The sequence below is a fragment of the Neofelis nebulosa genome, chromosome 15 (genome assembly GCF_028018385.1).
Source record: "Neofelis nebulosa isolate mNeoNeb1 chromosome 15, mNeoNeb1.pri, whole genome shotgun sequence".
NCBI classification, from domain to species: Eukaryota; Metazoa; Chordata; class Mammalia; order Carnivora; family Felidae; genus Neofelis; species Neofelis nebulosa.
In genome coordinates, this window is record NC_080796.1 from 34,447,850 (window position 1) to 34,466,972 (window position 19,123).

A 19,123-nucleotide genomic window follows, 5' to 3' on the forward strand; every position below is an offset into this window, starting at 1 on the left:
AAATTAAATCTTCCTTCAAGAATCAATTCAATTACTACCTCCTATCTGTTTTCTGACCTACAATGTCAAGTGTTTTCCCTATTATTAGGCACTTCTGCGAAGGCTCCATGTATTACTCATCTGGTATTTATTCAGTCACTGCCTTGACAACTTGAAGCGTTTTTGAAATCTTTGTTAGTGTTGTCTAAAATTTTCTTAAAATAATTCAAACTTATTTGCACAATCCCACTGTACCCAACACAGTAGGTTTGTGGCTTTTTAGTAACATCCACATGCAGCCAAAAATCCATGCATAACTTTTGACTTCCCCAGAATTGAACTAATAGTCTACTGTTGACTAGAAGCCTTACCACTAACATAAAGTTGATTCACACATATTTGGGACATTATATATATTATACACTACAGTGTATATATGTATAATTGGGTATATATGTATAATTCTTACAATAAAGTAAGCTAGAGGAAAGAAAATATATTATGAAGAAAATCCTAAGGAAGAAAAATTACATTTATAGTACCGTAAGGTATTTGTCAAAAAAATTTGCAGTTGACCTTTACAGTTCAAATGCATGTTTTTCAAGAGTCAACTGTATTCTTTCTTTTTTAAAGTTTATTTATTGAGAGAGAGAGAGAGAGAGAGGAGGAGGAGGACAGGGAGAAAGGGAGGGAGGGAGGGAAGGAGGGGAGAGAGAGAGAGAGAGAGAGAGAGAGAGAGAGAGAGAGAGAGAGAGAATCCCAAGCAGGCTCCGCAACAGTGCAGAGGCTGACACAGGACTTCATCCCACCCATAAGATCATGACCTGAGCCAAAATTGACAGTCAGACGCCTAACCCACTGGGTCAACCCAGAGCCCTAAGAGTCAGCTGTAATCTATTTCTTGATTACGGTGGCGTTTATAGGGATGGATAGATAGATAAAAAAGACACAGAAATATATAGATATAGTAGCTACATCTATTTGACAAATGTATCTTACATATGTATCAAAACTCATCAAACAGTATACTTATAATGGATATATTTTATTATTTGTAAATTATACATCATAAATTCAGTATATATATTTGAAAGATTTTATTTTTGTATGTATGTATGTATGTATTTGAGAGAGAAAGAGAGAGCAGGGGACAGGTAAAGGAAGAGGGAGAGAGAGAGGATCTTAAGCAGCCCCACGTCCAGCACGGAGCCTGACGCAAGGCTCCATCTCACCCCCATGAGATTGTGACCTGAACTGAAATCAAGAGTCAGACACTTAACCAAATGAGCCACCCATGCCTCATAAAGTCAATATATTTTTTAAAAGCTTACTCTAGGACAGACATTTAGAGTTTCTCCATCTTTTTTCCCAGCGTCTGTATCACTCACATGTATAATATACTACAATAAATGGTGCCTCTTAATTCAGTAGTGTATGGCTCCCACTGAAAGTCACTGATTAAAAGTATGTATTTGCGGGGCACCTTGGTGGCTCAGTCGGTTGAGCATCTGACTTCGGCTCAGGTCTTGATCTTGTGGTTCATGAGTTCGAGCCCCACGTCAGGCTTTGTGCTGACAGCTCGGAGCCTGGAGCCTGAAGCTTCGGATTCTGTGTCTCCCTCTCTCTCTCTGCCCCTCCCCTGCTTGTACTCTGTCTCTCTCTCTCTCTCTCTCTCTCTCAAAAGTAAACATTAAAGGGGAGTTCCGGAAGATGGCGGCGTAGGAGGACGCTGGGCTCACCGCGCGTCCTGCTGATCACTTAGATTCCACCTATACCTGCCTAAATAACCCAGAAAACCGCCAGAGGATTAGCAGAACGGAGTCTCCGGAGCCAAGCGCAGACGAGAGGCCCACGGAAGAGGGTAGGAAGGGCGGCGAGGCGGTGCGCGCTCCACGGACTGGCGGGAGGGAGCCGGGGCGGAGGGGCGGCTCGCCGGCCAAGCAGAGCCCCCGAGTCGGGCTGGCAAAAGCGGAGGGGCCGGACGGACTGTGTTCCGACAGCAAGCGCGACTTAGCGTCTGGGAGGTCATAAGTTAACAGCTCTGCTCAGAAAGCGGGAAGGCTGGAGGACAAAGGGAGGGAGAGCTGCTGAGCCCCCGGACGGCAGAGCTCAGCTTGGCGGGGAACAAAGGCGCTCGCCAGCACCATCTCCCCCGCCCATCCCCCAGCCAAAATCCCAAAGAGAACCAGTTCCTCCCAGGGAACTTGCTCGCTCCGCGCAAACACCCAACTCTGTGCTTCTGCGGAGCCAAACCTCCGGCAGTGGATCTGACTCCCTCCCGCTGCCACAGGGCGCCTCCTGAAGTGGATCACCTAAGGAGAAGCGAGCTAAGCCTGCCCCTCCCGCCCCCGTGCACCTTGCCTAACCACCCCAGCTAATACGCCAGCTCCCCAGCACCACAAGCCTGGCAGTGTGCAAGTAGACCAGACGGGCCACACCACCCCACAGTGAATCCCGCCCCTAGGAGAGGGGAAGAGAAGGCACACACCAGTCTGACTGTGGCCCCAGCGGTGGGCTGGGGGCAGATATCAGGTCGGACTGCGGCCCCGCCCACCAACTCCAGTTATACACCACAGCACGGGGGAAGTGCCCTGCAGGTCCTCACCACTCCAGGGACTATCCAAAATGACCAAACGGAAGAATTCCCCTCAGAAGAATCTCCAGGAAATAACAACAGCTAATGAACTGATCAAAAAGGATTTAAATAATATAACAGAAAGTGAATTTAGAATAATAGTCATAAAATTAATCGCTGGGCTTGAAAACAGTATACAGGACAGCAGAGAATCTCTTGCTACAGAGATCAAGGGACTAAGGCACAGTCACGAGGAGCTGAAAAACGCTTTAAACGAAATGCAAAACAAAATGGAAACCACCACGGCTCGGATTGAAGAGGCAGAGGAGAGAATAGGTGAACTAGAAGATAAAGTTATGGAGAAAGAGGAAGCTGAAAGAAAGAGAGATAAAAAAATCCAGGAGTATGAGGGGAAAATTAGAGAACTAAGTGATACACTAAAAAGAAATAATATACGCATAATTGGTATCCCAGAGGAGGAAGAGAGAGGGAAAGGTGCTGAAGGGGTACTTGAAGAAATTATAGCTGAGAACTTCCCTGAACTGGGGAAGGAAAAAGGCATTGAAATCCAAGAGGCACAGAGAACTCCCTTCAGACGTAACTTGAATCGATCTTCTGCACGACATATCATAGTGAAACTGGCAAAATACAAGGATAAAGAGAAAATTCTGAAAGCAGCAAGGGATAAACGTGCCCTCACATATAAAGGGAGACCTATAAGACTCGTGACTGATCTCTCCTTTGAAACTTGGCAGGCCAGAAAGGCTTGGCACGATATCTTCAGTGTGCTAAACAGAAAAAATATGCAGCCGAGAATCCTTTATCCAGCAAGTCTGTCATTTAGAATAGAAGGAGAGATAAAGGTCTTCCCAAACAAACAAAAACTGAAGGAATTTGTCACCACGAAACCAGCCCTACAAGAGATCCTAAGGGGGATCCTGTGAGACAAAGTACCAGAGACATCACTACAAGCATAAAACATACAGACATCACAATGACTCTAAACCCGTATCTTTCTATAATAACACTGAATGTAAATGGATTAAATGCACCAACCAAAAGACATAGGGTATCAGAATGGATAAAAAAACAAGACCCATCTATTTGCTGTCTACAAGAGACTCATTTGAGATCTGAGGACACCTTTAGATTGAGAGTGAGGGGATGGAGAACTATTTATCATGCTACTGGAAGCCAAAAGAAAGCTGGAGTAGCCATACTTATATCAGACAAACTAGACTTTAAATTAAAGGCTGTAACAAGAGATGAAGAAGGGCATTATATAATAATTACAGGGTCTATCCATCAGGAAGAGCTAACAATTATAAATGTCTATGCGCCAAATACCGGAGCCCCCAGATATATAAAACAGTTACTCATAAACATAAGCAACCTTATTGATAAGAATGTGGTCATTGCAGGGGACTTTAACACCCCACTTACAGAAATGGATAGATCATCTAGACACACAGTCAATAAAGAAACAAGGGCCCTGAATGATACATTGGATCAGATGGACTTGACAGATATATTTAGAACTCTGCATCCCAAAGCAACAGAATATACTTTCTTCTCGAGTGCACATGGAACATTCTCCAAGATAGATCATATACTGGGTCACAAAACAGCCCTTCATAAGTTTACAAGAATTGAAATTATACCATGCATACTTTCAGACCACAATGCTATGAAGCTTGAAATCAACCACAGGAAAAAGTCTGGAAAACCTCCAAAAGCATGGAGGTTAAAGAACACCCTACTAACGAATGAGTGGGTCAACCAGGCAATTAGAGAAGAAATTAAAAAATATATGGAAACAAACGAAAATGAAAATACAACAATCCAAACGCTTTGGGACGCAGCGAAGGCAGTCCTGAGAGGAAAATACATTGCAATCCAGGCCTATCTCAAGAAACAAGAAAAATCCCAAATACAAAATCTAACAGCACACCTAAAGGAAATAGAAGCAGAACAGCAAAGGCAGCCTAAACCCAGCAGAAGAAGAGAAATCATAAAGATCAGAGCAGAAATAAATAATATAGAATCTAAAAAAACTGTAGAGCAGATCAACGAAACCAAGAGTTGGTTTTTTGAAAAAATAAACAAAATTGACAAACCTCTAGCCAGGCTTCTCAAAAAGAAAAGGGAGATGACCCAAATAGATAAAATCATGAATGAAAATGGAAATATTACAACCAATCCCTCAGAGATACAAACAATTATCAGGGAATACTATGAAAAATTATATGCCAACAAATTGGACAACCTTGAAGAAATGGACAAATTCCTAAACACCCACACTCTTCCAAAACTCAATCAGGAGGAAATAGAAAGCTTGAACAGACCCATAACCAGCGAAGAAATTGAATCGGTTATCAAAAATCTCCCAACAAATAAGAGTCCAGGACCAGATGGCTTCCCAGGGGAGTTCTACCAGACATTTAAAGCAGAGATAATACCTATCCTTCTCAAGCTATTCCAAGAAATAGAAAGGGAAGGAAAACTTCCAGACTCATTCTATGAAGCCAGTATTACTTTGATTCCTAAACCAGACAGAGACCCAGTAAAAAAAGAGAACTACAGGCCAATATCCCTGATGAATATGGATGCAAAAATTCTCAATAAGATACTAGCAAATCGAATTCAACAGCATATAAAAAGGATTATTCACCATGATCAAGTGGGATTCATTCCTGGGATGCAGGGCTGGTTCAACATTCGCAAATCGATCAACGTGATACATCACATTAACAAAAAAAAAGAGAAGAACCATATGATCCTGTCAATCGATGCAGAAAAGGCCTTTGACAAAATCCAGCACCCTTTCTTAATAAAAACCCTTGAGAAAGTCGGGATAGAAGGAACATACTTAAAGATCATAAAAGCCATTTATGAAAAGCCCACAGCTAACATCATCCTCAATGGGGAAAAACTGAGAGCTTTTTCCCTGAGATCAGGAACACGACAGGGATGCCCACTCTCACCGCTGTTGTTTAATATAGTGCTGGAAGTTCTAGCATCAGCAATCAGACAACAAAAAGAAATCAAAGGCATCCAAATTGGCAAAGATGAAGTCAAGCTTTCGCTTTTTGCAGATGACATGATATTATACATGGAAAATCCGATAGACTCCACCAAAAGTCTGCTAGAACTGATACATGAATTCAGCAAAGTTGCAGGATACAAAATCAATGTACAGAAATCAGTTGCATTCTTATACACTAACAATGAAGCCACAGAAAGACAAATAAAGAAACTAATCCCATTCACAATTGCACCAAGAAGCATAAAATACCTAGGAATAAATCTAACCAAAGATGTAAAAGATCTGTATGCTGAAAACTATAGAAAGCTTATGCAGGTAATTGAAGAAGATATAAAGAAATGGAAAGACATTCCCTGCTCATGGATTGGAAGAATAAATATTGTCAAAATGTCAATACTACCCAAAGCTATCTACACATTCAATGCAATCCCAATCAAAATTGCACCAGCATTCTTCTTGAAACTAGAACAAGCCATCCTAAAATTCATATGGAACCACAAAAGGCCCCGAATAGCCAAAGTAATTTTGAAGAAGAAGACCAAAGCAGGAGGCATCACAATCCCAGACTTTAGCCTCTACTACAAAGCTGTCATCATCAAGACAGCATGGTATTGGCATAAAAACAGACACATAGACCAATGGAATCGAATAGAAACCCCAGAACTAGACCCACAAACGTATGGCCAACTCATTTTTGACAAAGCAGGAAAGAACATCCAATGGAAAAAAGACAGTCTCTTTAACAAATGGTGCTGGGAGAACTGGACAGCAACATGCAGAAGGTTGAAACTAGACCACTTTCTCACACCATTCACAAAAATAAACTCAAAATGGATAAAGGACCTGAATGTGAGACAGGAAACCATCAAAACCTTAGAGGAGAAAGCAGGAAAAGACCTCTCTGACCTCAGCCGTAGCAATCTCTTACTCGGCACATCCCCAAAGGCAAGGGAATTAAAAGCAAAAGTGAATTACTGGGACCTTATGAAGATAAAAAGCTTCTGCACAGCAAAGGAAACAACCAACAAAACTAAAAGGCAACCAACGGAATGGGAAAAGATATTTGCAAATGACACATCGGACAAAGGGCTAGTATCCAAAATCTATAAAGAGCTCATCAAACTCCACACCCGAAAAACAAATAACCCAGTGAAGAAATGGGCAGAAAACATGAATAGACACTTCTCTAAAGAAGACATCCGGATGGCCAACAGGCACATGAAAAGATGTTCAACGTCGCTCCTCATCAGGGAAATACAAATCAAAACCACACTCAGATACCACCTCACGCCAGTCAGAGTGGCCAAAATGAACAAATCAGGAGACTATAGATGCTGGAGAGGATGTGGAGAAATGGGAACCCTCTTGCACTGTTGGTGGGAATGCAAATTGGTGCAGCCGCTCTGGAAAGCAGTGTGGAGGTTCCTCAGAAAATTAAAAATAGACCTACCCTATGACCCAGCAATAGCACTGCTAGGAATTTATCCAAGGGATACAGGAGTACTGATGCATAGGGGCACTTGTACCCCAATGTTTATAGCAGCACTCTCAACAATAGCCAAATTATGGAAAGAGCCTAAATGTCCATCAACTGATGAATGGATAAAGAAATTGTGGTTTATATACACAATGGAATATTACGTGGCAATGAGAAAAAATGAAATATGGCCTTTTGTAGCAACATGGATGGAACTGGAGAGTGTGATGCTAAGTGAAATAAGCCATACAGAGAAAGACAGATACCATATGGTTTCACTCTTATGTGGATCCTGAGAAACGTAACAGAAACCCATGGGGGAGGGGAAGGGAAAAAAAAAAAAAAAAAAGAGGTTAGAGTGGGAGAGAGCCAAAGCATAAGAGACTGTTAAAAACTGAGAACAAACTGAGGGTTGATGGGGGGTGGGAGGGAGGGCAGGGTGGGTGATGGGTATTGAGGAGGGCACCTTTTGGGATGAGCACTGGGTGTTGTATGGAAACCAATTTGACAGTAAATTTCATATATTAAAAAAAAAAATAAATTAATTAAAAAAAAAAAAAATAAAAAAAAAAATAAAAAAAATAAAAAAAAAAAAGTAAACATTAAAAAAAATAATTTAAATAAATAAATAAAATAAATATTTGAAAAAAAGAAAGTATGTATTTGCTAGATGTTAGAAACCCATTACGGTGACGACCAAATTTACTCAGCATGACTAAAAAGAAAAGGGCTCTCAATGGCTCTTACTTCACAGATTTGGCGAGCTGCATCTGTGGTGAGGCGAGCAGTCTCTGTTTGCTGAGCAGCTATTTTACAAGTTGCTTCTTGCAGGACTTCGGTGACTTCCCGCTGTGACTTGACCACCTGCTGTAATGATTCTGCATGGACCTGAAAATAAAAAGGAGCAAAAAGAGAGCTTATGTTATGTTATGTCACAGTCTCTCCCTACCCCAAATTAGCTTTAATTTGTAAAATTGTTTCATGGATCAAATGCCTTGTAAAATAAAACATTAGACTATTATCTGGGTTTCTTGTCTTAAAATCTAGAGTCTTAAAATCACTGCTGGAGTTTAATTTTTAACTCCAGTGTTCATGAGTTGAGGTTTCTTTAAACAAGTAACTGCAGGGTACCTGGGTGGCTCAGTCGGTTAAGTGGCCGACGTTGGCTCAGGTCATGATCTCTTGGTCCGTGAGTTCGAGCCCCGCGTCGGGCTCTGTGCTGACAGCTCGGAGCCTGGAGCCTGTTTCAGATTCTGTGTCTCCCTCTCTCTGACCCTCCCCCGTTCGTGCCCTGTCTCTCTCTCTCTCAAAAATAAATAAATGTTAAAAAAATTTTTTTTAGGGGCGCCTGGGTGGCGCAGTCGGTTAGGCGTCCGACTTCAGCCAGGTCACGATCTCGCGGTCCGTGAGTTCGAGCCCCGCGTCAGGCTCTGGGCTGATGGCTCGGAGCCTGGAGCCTGTTTCTGATTCTGTGTCTCCCTCTCTCTCTGCCCCTCCCCCGTTCATGCTCTGTCTCTCTCTGTCCCAAAAATAAATAAAAAAAAAATGTTGAAAAAAAAAAAAAAAAAATTAAAAAAAAAAAAAAAAAAAAATTTTTTTTAAAACAAGTAACTGCTATGTACCTCAGTTGCCGCTTCTCTAAATTGGGGATAAATCCTGACTAATTTATTTCACAGGAATCAAATGACGGGAAATTACCCCATATGGCATAATGTAAGAAAGCACTATTATTTACATCTTTTCTTTTATACTCCTGTATAATTAAAAGAATACTAACACCATTTCAAAGGTACAAATTTAGGTACAAATAACCGGTACCTGTTGCAAAATAAGTACCTGAGCTGCTTTGTTTCGGGTTTCTTCTAATTGTCTCTGACACTCCAGAGCCTCTTGTTCAGCCTTCAATTTCAAAAGGGCCAAGTCTCTTTCATGGCGTTGCTGCTGTGCCTTCAAAACAAAAAAATGATCAACTATTAATTCTAAGACGCTAAACTATTTTAACACAGTGACTATATTACACGTAATGCTATTTTCCTAACACAAATTTTTTGAAGCAACCAATGAGAGCTTAAAGGAAAGACAGCAAATAGGATGGACACAAATCATTTATCAAAGACTTAATGACCACCTACTATGTGTCAAATAATGTAGTAATACAAAAAATTTCCAAGGCACACAGGACTAAGAACTCGTACTAAAAAGCTGGATTCAAAGCAAAATCGATACTACCTCTTTTTTTTTTTTTAATTTTTTTTTTAAACGTTTATTTATTTTTGAGACAGAGAGAGACGGAGCATGAACAGGGGAGGGGCAGAGGGAGAGGGAGACACAGAATCTGAAACAGGCTCCAGGCTCTGAGCTGTCAGCACAGAGCCCGACACGGGGCTTGAACTCACGGACCGTGAGATCATGACCTGAGCCGAAGTCGGATGCTTAACCGACCAAGCCACCCAGGCGCCCCAGTACCTAACTCTTTAGAAGAGATTAAAATGTCCTATGTGTAAACATAAAGATAACACCTCACATCTCAGAATTTTATGATTCCTTTATTTTGGCTGTGAAGGAGCAGTTTCATAAAAATGTTGCCCCAAAGAAGGTCTCCTTCTCACCAGGACCCTTTGTTTCCATTATTCCATACAATGCTACCTATAAATTTATATTATTTTCATTGGTTCTGGAATAGTGCTAAATGTAGGTTTTCTAAAGGTGGTGAGGTTGTATATAAAGTTATACAATGCCCTGCACAAATACGAAAGCCCAGAATTATAATTATATTCATAAAATGGTAGAAAAACTCAGTGCTTTTTTGGATTCCTAGGTAAGCATGGCTCTGGGGTCATTTCTCCATTCCAGTGACATAACCACCATAGTTGTTATAAGTCCCTCCCCCTTCTCCTAAAGGGAACACTTGGAAATGTCTGGGAAATTTTTGCTGTCATGACTGGACAGTACTACTGTCATTTGTTGGGAGAGGTGCAGGAATGCTGAACTTCTTGCAAAGTATGGGACAATTCCACACAAAGAACACTTTTTAGATATTTGGGAAGGAACAACTACAATATAAAATCGGAAGAAAAAACTATTTACAACAGCACCAAAAGACATAAAATATTTGGGAAGAAATTTAAAAATGTGTAAGATCTTGGGGCACCTGGGTGGCCCAGTAGGATAAGTGACCAACTCTTGATTTTGGCTCAAGTCATGATTTCGCACTTCGTGAGTTTGAGCCCCACATCAGGCTCTGTGCTGATGGTGCAGAGCCTGCTTGGGATTCTCCCTCTCTCCTCTCTCTGCCCCTCCTATGTGTTCTCTCTCTCTCTCTCTCTCTCTCTCTCAAAATAAGTAAAATAAACTTTTAAAAACATTTTTTAAATGTGTAAGATCTTTACACTGAAAATTACATTGCTGAAATATTTTTAAAACCTAAGTACACACAGATATCACATTCATGAATTAGAAAATGCCGCCGTTAAGATATAAAGTCTTGAGAATGTAAGCTGGTGCAGCCACTCTGGAAAACAGTATAGAGGTTCCTCAGAAAACTAAAAATAGAACTACCCTACGGCCCAGCAACTGCACTACTAGGTATTTATCCAAGGGATAGAGGTGTGCTGTTTCGAAAGGACACATGCACCCCCATGTTTATAGCAGCACTATCAACAATAGCCCAAGTATGGAAAGAGCCCAAATGTCCATCAACAGATGAATGGATAAAGAAGATGTGGTATTGGTACACACACACACACACACACACACACACACACACACACACACACAAAGGAGTATTACTCGGCAATCAAAAAGAATGGAATCTTGCCATATGCAACTATGTGGATGGAACTGGAGGGTATTATGCTAAGTGAAATTAGGGCAAGACAAGTATCATATGACTTCACTCGTAGGAGGACTTTAAGAGACAAAACAGATGAACATAAGGGAAGGGAAGCAAAAATCATATAAAAACAGGGAGGGGGACAAAACATAAGAGGCTCTTAAATATGGAGAACAAACAGAGGGTTACTGGAGGAGGTGTGGGAGGGGGGACAGGCTAAATGGGTAAGGGGCACTAAGGCATCTACTCCTGAAATCATTGTTGCACTATATGCTAACTAATTTGGATGTAAATTAAAAAAATAAAATTAAATTAAAAAAATTTTTTTTAATGTTATATAGCACAGAAAAAAAAACCAACTATAAAGCCTACCCCCAAATTGATCTGACTCTTTTTTTTTAATAATTTTTTTTAAATAAGATTTCATAACTTGGGCATTACACTTAATTGAGATTTCTAGATTTTCTTGGAAATCATCTATAGATTCAATGCCATTCAAATCAAAATTATACCATGCATTTTTTTTCTTTTCTTTTTTTTTGTGTGTAAACTGATAAACTGATTAACTGATTCTAAAAGTTATGCAGAAATGTAAAAAAAAAAACCTAAAATGGCCAAAACCACCCTGAGAAAGAACAAAGTTGAAGTAATTACACTCTGATTTCATGACTCACTCTAAAGACATGTTAAAACAGTATGGTGCTGGAGTTAAGGATAGACAAACAGATCAATGGAAAAGGACAGAGTCCAGAAACAGATTGACACATAAGTGACTACTTAATTGTTGATAAAGGTGCCTAGGTAATTTAAGTCTTTTTAAGAAAATAGTGATGAAACAACTGAAAATCTACATGGAGGAAAAGATAAACTTTGGTCCCTTCTTCACACCCCATAATTAACTTGAGATGGTTCACACACTTAAATATAAAAGCCAAAACTATAACACTTTTTGGAAAAACATAAAAGAATATTTTTGTTACAGTACCTTAATATCTTAGGATAGGCAAAGATTTCTTAGAAATCAAAAGGGACTACCATAAAAGAAAAAAATTAAAAACTAGATTTCATTAAAACTAAAATATTCTGCGCTTCAAAAGATACAGTTTAAAAATGAAAGGGCAAAAAAGAATTTTTTTTTTTAATTAAAAGGCAAGCCAAGGACAGGGAAACAGTACTTGAAATATATCTGAAAAGGACCTGTGTCTAGAATATATAAAGAACTCCTACAACTCAACAACAACCTTATTATGAAATAGGCAAAAAATCTGAATATTCACAAAAGACAATGTGGGAATGGTCAATAAATACACAAAAAGATTATCAACCTATCAGTCATAAAAGAAACACAAATTAAAACCACAATGGGCCACTACTTCACTCTCACTAGGATGCCTAGAATAGCAAATGACAGCAAGCACAGGGAGCAACTGGGACTCTCACATGAGAGTCAGATGTTACAACTACTTGGAAAACAGTGTAACAGTTTCATACGAAGTTAAACACACTTTTACTTGGCCCAAGCAATTACGCTCCTGGGTATTAAAGTAAGAAAAATGAAAGCATATGTTGAATACAGAGTTGTAAAAAATATTCATAACAGGAATATTTATAATAGCCCCAAACTGGAAATAATACCAATGTACATCAACAGGAGAAGGGATAAACAAACTATATTACACTGATCAATGGAATATTACTCAGACAAAAATCAACACAAACAAAACAATGGATACTGCAAGGATGAATCTTAAAAACATTATACCACATAAAATAAGCGAAACACAACAGAGTACAAAGTATATTTCCATTTATATGAAGTTTTAGACCAGGCAAAAATAAAACCACAGTGATTAGGAATCAGAACAGTAACTCTCTAGGAGAGAGGATTAACTAAAAAGGACCATGGGTGAACTTTCTGAAGTGACAGAAGTATTCTATATTTTGATTAAGGTGGTGGTTATACTGATCAAAACCAATCGAACTATGGAACACTTAAAATCTGTATATTTTAGTATATTGTAAATACTAAGTTTTATTGTTTTTGTTTTTTTTTTAAAAGATAACCAACAGAACTTTTATGTAGGAACACTACGTAGACCTTTATTAGATGTTTATTCGCTAAGGAAAAGTGCACATTATCCTGGCTTTACCAAATACCTGGATCTCAGAAACTTTTCTTTCTGGTACAAATAAAACATTAAAAGCAAAAACAGAAATAAAAGGTCATCTCTGACTTGTCAGTGAAAAAGACAATACTGAGACCTGTCCAATTAGCTGATGTTCACCGTCATTTTAAAAAGCAGAGAACAAGGAAAATAAAGGATTTGAGAGAGAATGACTGAATTACTGTTTTGCTGCCAAATGTCAGATGTTTCATTTTCTTTTAGTACTCTGTGTGATAGTTTTCCCATAGTTATTTATAGGTGCTGTATGTCACGCTATTTTTTTCTACTTGGCAGGATAAAGTTTTGTGTGTTGCTGTTGTTACTGTTTTTGTCGTCTACCTCATCATTGAAACGATTTTAAATAGAAAAAGAAAAAACCCAGAAAGCTAAAGAAGAAAACTCCACAAATACCTTTATGATCTGAGCCAGAGACACGCTCTCCTGCTGAGCCAGCGATATGCCCCTAACTCTCTCCACATCTGAGAGCTGGCGCACGGACTCCTCAATGGCACTCAAGTAACTGAGTTCTGCCGCCATTCGATGCTGGAGGCCAGCAGGAGAAAAGCGCTTAGAACCTGGAAGGCATAATAACTGTCAAATGTAAAAAAGCTCACGTGAAACAACATCTCAGATTTCTGATATTCATTTCTTGTCTTAAGACCCAAAACGCGGGCGCCTGGGTGGCTGGGTCAGCTGAGCTGCAGACTCTTGATTTCAGCTCAGGTTGTGATCTCAGAGTCGTGGGATCAAGCCCCAGGTGGGGCTCCACATGGAGCATGGAGGCTACTTAGGATTCTCTCTCTCACTCTCTGTGCCTCTCCCTGCCTCACGCTCTCTCTTTCTCACTCTAAAATTAAATTAATTAATTAATTAATTAAGAGCCAAAAGAGTTTGTTTTCCATTGTGGGAAAAGACAGTGACTTATTAATAGTACAATGTACATTTTTCAGGTGTGTTTGACTAATGCTGACAAAATGGGGAAAATCACCACTGCTGAATCTGTACTTCTTTTCCTGCATAGTTTTTAATACTTCAAAAAGTAATCACATTCACTTGAGATAACATTTCCCTACAGTTCGACTGAAAGAAAAAGGATTTTAAGGGAAAAAAATAGTACTTGAAATTACAACTACATGGATCTACTTGCCTGGTGCTGAGGCCATCTCTGAGGGCGTTCTGCTGGCAGGAGGGTTCATGTCAGTAAAAGGTGCATTAGGCTTAAATCCTGTCACAGATGGAGGCATTATTACCGAAGATTTAGATCTTTCCAATGAAGTTCCTGGAAGGTCAAACTGCAACAATTTCTGGGAACTTGGAGATAGGGGAGAAGTTGGAGTTTTCTGAGATCTTCCCTTGTCTGATGAGACACTAGAAGTTTTGTTTTATAAAGATGTTAGAGAAAGGAAAACTACTTCAAGAACCAGCTAAACATTTCATAAGAACAGCATGCATTACATTCTGTATCTAAACGCTAGCTTTTAAAGGCTGTGTGTGATTCAGGCTTTCAATCATTGAACACAGTCGCCATGTTGAGTGAATGACTAGGAGTAGGTCTCTAACTGCCAGATCTGCAGTGGTGAATGAGCAAGGCACAAACCCTGCCCAAAATAATAAAATAGAAAAGGAGTCTCAATTAAATTGGCACTTAACTCTTTCCTCTACAATGTACATATATAATAAATCACTTATTATAGTGGAGGCAAAACCTTCTAATATACTTAGACCTTGTACAGCAATAAAATTATAGCTATTTATAAAAGGTACAGTCAAGCCTATCTTATAAAAAATGTCTTAAAATATCTCTGGAAAGAGAATAAAGTATAATTTTGTATTAAAAATCAAATGACAAAACTTCTCTTTTGTTATCTGTCTTAACCCAGAGCCATAGCAAAAAGTTACTTTCATATTAACCATATTTAAGTACTTTATATATATTCATTTGTTTCCATCTGCCTTTTAATGCTACAGTTCTTTCCTGAACTTTCTAATATGAAGTAATCCCTCAGAAGCAGTCTGGAATAACTCTTAAGGTATTTATTTCAACAGAAGGCACAGGTCTAGTCCCTCTCTGAGAAATTTGGCTCATATTAAAGTTACTATTTCTCATAACAAGAAGATGTTGTCAAGCACTAAACATTTATTTATTGAATAAATTACTTAAGGTACTCCATAAAGCATGTTAGCCCAGTTAACATATTCCTAACACAGTAAAACAAGTTTACTTTTAGTTTTAATAAAACCAGGAGATAGTTTTCAAAGGTAGACATTTCTCCTACACCCAGCATATAAATATTTGAATTAAAGTAGTCTTAAGAGGCACTTCCTTGTTTACCGTGACCTTTAACTTACTATTCATGGTTTATAGAAATACTATTTCTAGTAGTCTGACAACTTCATTTATGGAACATAAAAAGAATTTTATTACTTCTGTCTAATAGATTTCCAAGAAAGAATTACAACACAATATCAAAACCAAGTACTCTGCCTGAACCTCACCTTACAGTTTTATAAGCTGAATTTTTATTGCTCTGCCCAGAAGATTTACCTAGACTAGTATTTCCAAAACTATGCTTCCAGTGATACTAACAAGTTTCCCCAAAAATAAAAAGAACAGAAAGCTAAAGAGCTTGGGGACAGAGAGTGACTAAGCCAAATAAGCTAAGAAAAAAATGGGTGAAATAATTTTTTAAAAATCTGACACTTCTGGGGTGCCTGGGTGACTCAGTTGGTTGAGCGTCTGACTTTGGCTCAGGTCATGATCTCACAGTTCTTGAGTTAGAGCCCCGCATAAGGCTCTCTGCTGTCAGCACAGAGCCCACTTCAGATCCTCTGTCCCCCTCTCTCTCTGCACCTCTCCTGCTCCCATTATCTCTCTCAAAAATAAATAAACATTTTTTAAAAATCTGGACTCTTCATCAAAGCTTCAAATCATTTTATCCACTGTGAATCTCCATGGGGAGAAGAGTTCTAGTCTACAGTATGGACCATTTATCAAACTTATTTGGCTATGGATTCTGTTTCAGAAATGTTTAACTTTACAGATTTTGGTAAATAAATCATCAGAATATCTCTAAAGAAAGGTAGTTTTCTGAATTCCAAAATCAATGAAAAAGAAATTAAAATTCTATTTTAAATACAGCAATGATGGTATTAACAATATAAGATATGTAGCATGAAAGCATTAAAAATGATTATCTGTATGTGACACTGCACTACTGTACTAGAAAAAGCATACAGTTAGTTTAAATTTCCAGAAGGACAAAATCAGTGCAATAGATAAAAAGCCATGTGAACAGGGGCACCTGGGTGGCTCAGTTGGTTGAGTGTGGATTCTTGATTTCAGCTCAGGTCATGATCTCAGAGTTGTGAGATTGAGCCCAGTGCCAGGCTCCACGCTGAGTGTGGAGTCTGTTTAAGATTCCACATTCTTGGGGCACCTGGGTGGCTCAGTCAGTTAAGCATCCGACTTCGGCTCAGGTCATGATCTCGCGGTTTGTGGGTTCAAGCCCCATGTGGGGTTCTGTGCTGATAGCTCAGAGCCTGGAGCCTGCTTCGGATTCTGTGTCCCCCCCTCTCTCTGCTCCTCCCCTGCTCATAATCTGTTCTCTCTGTCTCTTAAGAAACGTTAAAAAGAAAATTTTTTTTAAGAGTAAAAAAAAAAAAAAAAAGATTCCCTCTCCCTCTGCCCCTCCCCTGCTCACACATGTCCACGTATCCACTCTTTCTCTCGAGAAAAAAAAAAAAAAAAAAAAAGAAAAGCCATGTGGGCAAAGGAATAGAAACTGTACATGAAGAAATAACTGAAGGTCATTTGTAAGCAACACGTAAAATGTATACTATAGAATATTAAAAAGAAGAAAAAAAGAGTATGTAAGCCCTGTAATCAATAGAAGAGTGAGATTTCAAAATCTGTTTGAGTTATCAAGTAAGTTGAGCAGGAGAGAAAAGTTTGAGGAAGAAATAAACAATGAGACAAAAAGATGCTAAGTAGTTGTGTTAAAAGAGTGGAAGAACACAGATGAGAAGAATGTATGGACCAAGGGAATGAGATAGTTCGTGACAGCCTAGTGAAACACTTCAAGTAAAGTTAAGTTCTTGGGAGTTCATCTGCAGAGTAGCTGTGAGCTCGCAGAGTACCCTAAGGAGGGCAATTGCTTGGTCAAAGGATGAGTCAACATAACAACTGTGGCAATGGCATTTAGAATAGAAAGGTAGATTGTGCTAGAGAAAGAATACTCCCAAGAGAGGCTATAATAGTTTAGGTGAGAGATGACCATATATTAAAATATAAAGACTCAAACTATGAACCAAACCACAAAGGCTATTCAGAAAATACAGCAATTTATTGAATGGATTCTCTGAACATCAAAGATATTGTAACTTTAATTAAATATGAATTACAGGATAAAATACGTATTACTTTACCTCACAGAATGCCCAGAAAGATCCTCTAAAACGCTATCAGTGTCAAGAGTCTGCTCAAAGTCTTTAACAGAAACTTTGCTACTGGTCCCAGATTTCTTTCCTTGATGAGAGCCACGTTCTGAGCCAGAGTGTACTTTCTCCTCATCAAGAAGTGAGTTCTGAACATTTCCAGTGAGTGAATCCAGCCCTGTAAAGCAAATTTCTTATAAAGCTGATTCCCAATGTTAGAAGCTCCTGAGAAGTAACTGATACCTCGATTTCAACAAAGTAATAAAATGTACAGGTCAGAGTATTTAAAAACTGGCTTATTTTTAAAAGTTATTTTTCGGGGCGCCTGGGTGGCTCAGTCGGTTGAGCGTCTGACTTCAGCTCAGGTCACGATCTCGCGGTCCGTGAGTTCGAGCCCTGCGTCGGGCTCTGGGCTGATGGCTCAGAGCCTGGAGCCTGCTTCCGATTCTGTGTCTCCCTCTCTCTCTGCCCCTCCCCCGTTCATGTTCTGTCTCTCTCTGTCTCAAAAATAAATAAAAAACGTTAAAAAAATTAAAAAAAATTAAAAAAATAAAAGTTATTTTTCATATATAAAATAAAGTAGTCCATCCTTCTGCTTCCATTTAAGGAGACTGAAGTTTCTTCCATTAATATCCTCCACTTGCTGTTAAAAAACAAATTGTTCTTAAACCGAATGGTAAAAAAAGACAAGCGTATTAAGCAAGAATGAAGTACTACCCTATCTCTATGAAAAAGTAACCAAGAATAAGTTTTTCAAGGATAAAACCCAGGAGTGGGAGAAAAATGGTATCAAATGCCACTGAACTACACAACCATTTTGAAGAATTTATGACAAGAACCACAGACCAGATTCATAAAACTGGTCTTATTTTCTAACTCAGAATAATCTTACTTCTAGGAGTATCTTAAATAGATTATTGAAATAAACACAAATTATGCATGATATTCAATGTACAACTTTAAAATTTTTTAAATTTCAACCTAAACCTCCAACAACTGCAGAGTTGTCTAAATTACATAGATAATAGTAACTTGAACATTTAAATAACACTTTGTAATTTAAAATGCATTCCACATGTTACTTTATTGCTCTTGTAAACATGTTATGAACTGAATACCATCTGCTCAACTTACTAACGAGGTAACTAGAAATCTGTGAAGCTAAATAACTTGCCGGAGGATACATGGTCAAAGACCAGAAATAGGACATAAACACAGGCCTCATGACTTTAAGTCCAGTGCATGTGATGTGTGTATCAACAGCAACATGGAGAAGTATTTGTTACATTTAAAAAAGCAGGGAAATGGGGCGCCTGGGTGGCTCAGTCGGTTAACCATCTGACTTTGGCTCCAGTCATGATCTCACAGTTCATGAGTTCGAGCCCTGCATCAGGCCCTGTGCTGACAGATCAGAGCCTAGAGCCTGCTTCTTCAGATTCTGTCTCTCTCTCTTTCTCTCTCCCCCTTCCCCTGCTGCACTCTCTCTCTCTCAAAAATAAATAAACATTAAAAAAAGGGGGAGGGGGAATAAGGGGAAAAATGAGGGGCACTCGGGTGGCTCAGCTGGTGAAGTGTCTTGACTTCGGCTCTGGTCATGATCTCAAGCTTCATGAGT

General features: G+C 39.1%; 1 protein-coding gene across 1 annotated transcript in view; it reads right to left on the reverse strand.

The window, feature by feature from the left end:
• CEP350 (centrosomal protein 350) overlaps window positions 1-19,123 on the reverse strand; it is a 164,173-nt gene that overhangs the window by 81,995 nt on the left and 63,055 nt on the right. Inside the window, exons 15-19 of the mRNA XM_058701136.1 lie at window positions 17,500-17,686; window positions 14,235-14,442; window positions 13,486-13,665; window positions 8,914-9,024; window positions 7,825-7,965 (exon numbers count right to left, since the gene is read on the reverse strand). Of these exons, the coding sequence (XP_058557119.1) occupies window positions 7,825-7,965; window positions 8,914-9,024; window positions 13,486-13,665; window positions 14,235-14,442; window positions 17,500-17,686 (827 nt within the window). The remainder of the gene's footprint in view (window positions 1-7,824; window positions 7,966-8,913; window positions 9,025-13,485; window positions 13,666-14,234; window positions 14,443-17,499; window positions 17,687-19,123) is intronic.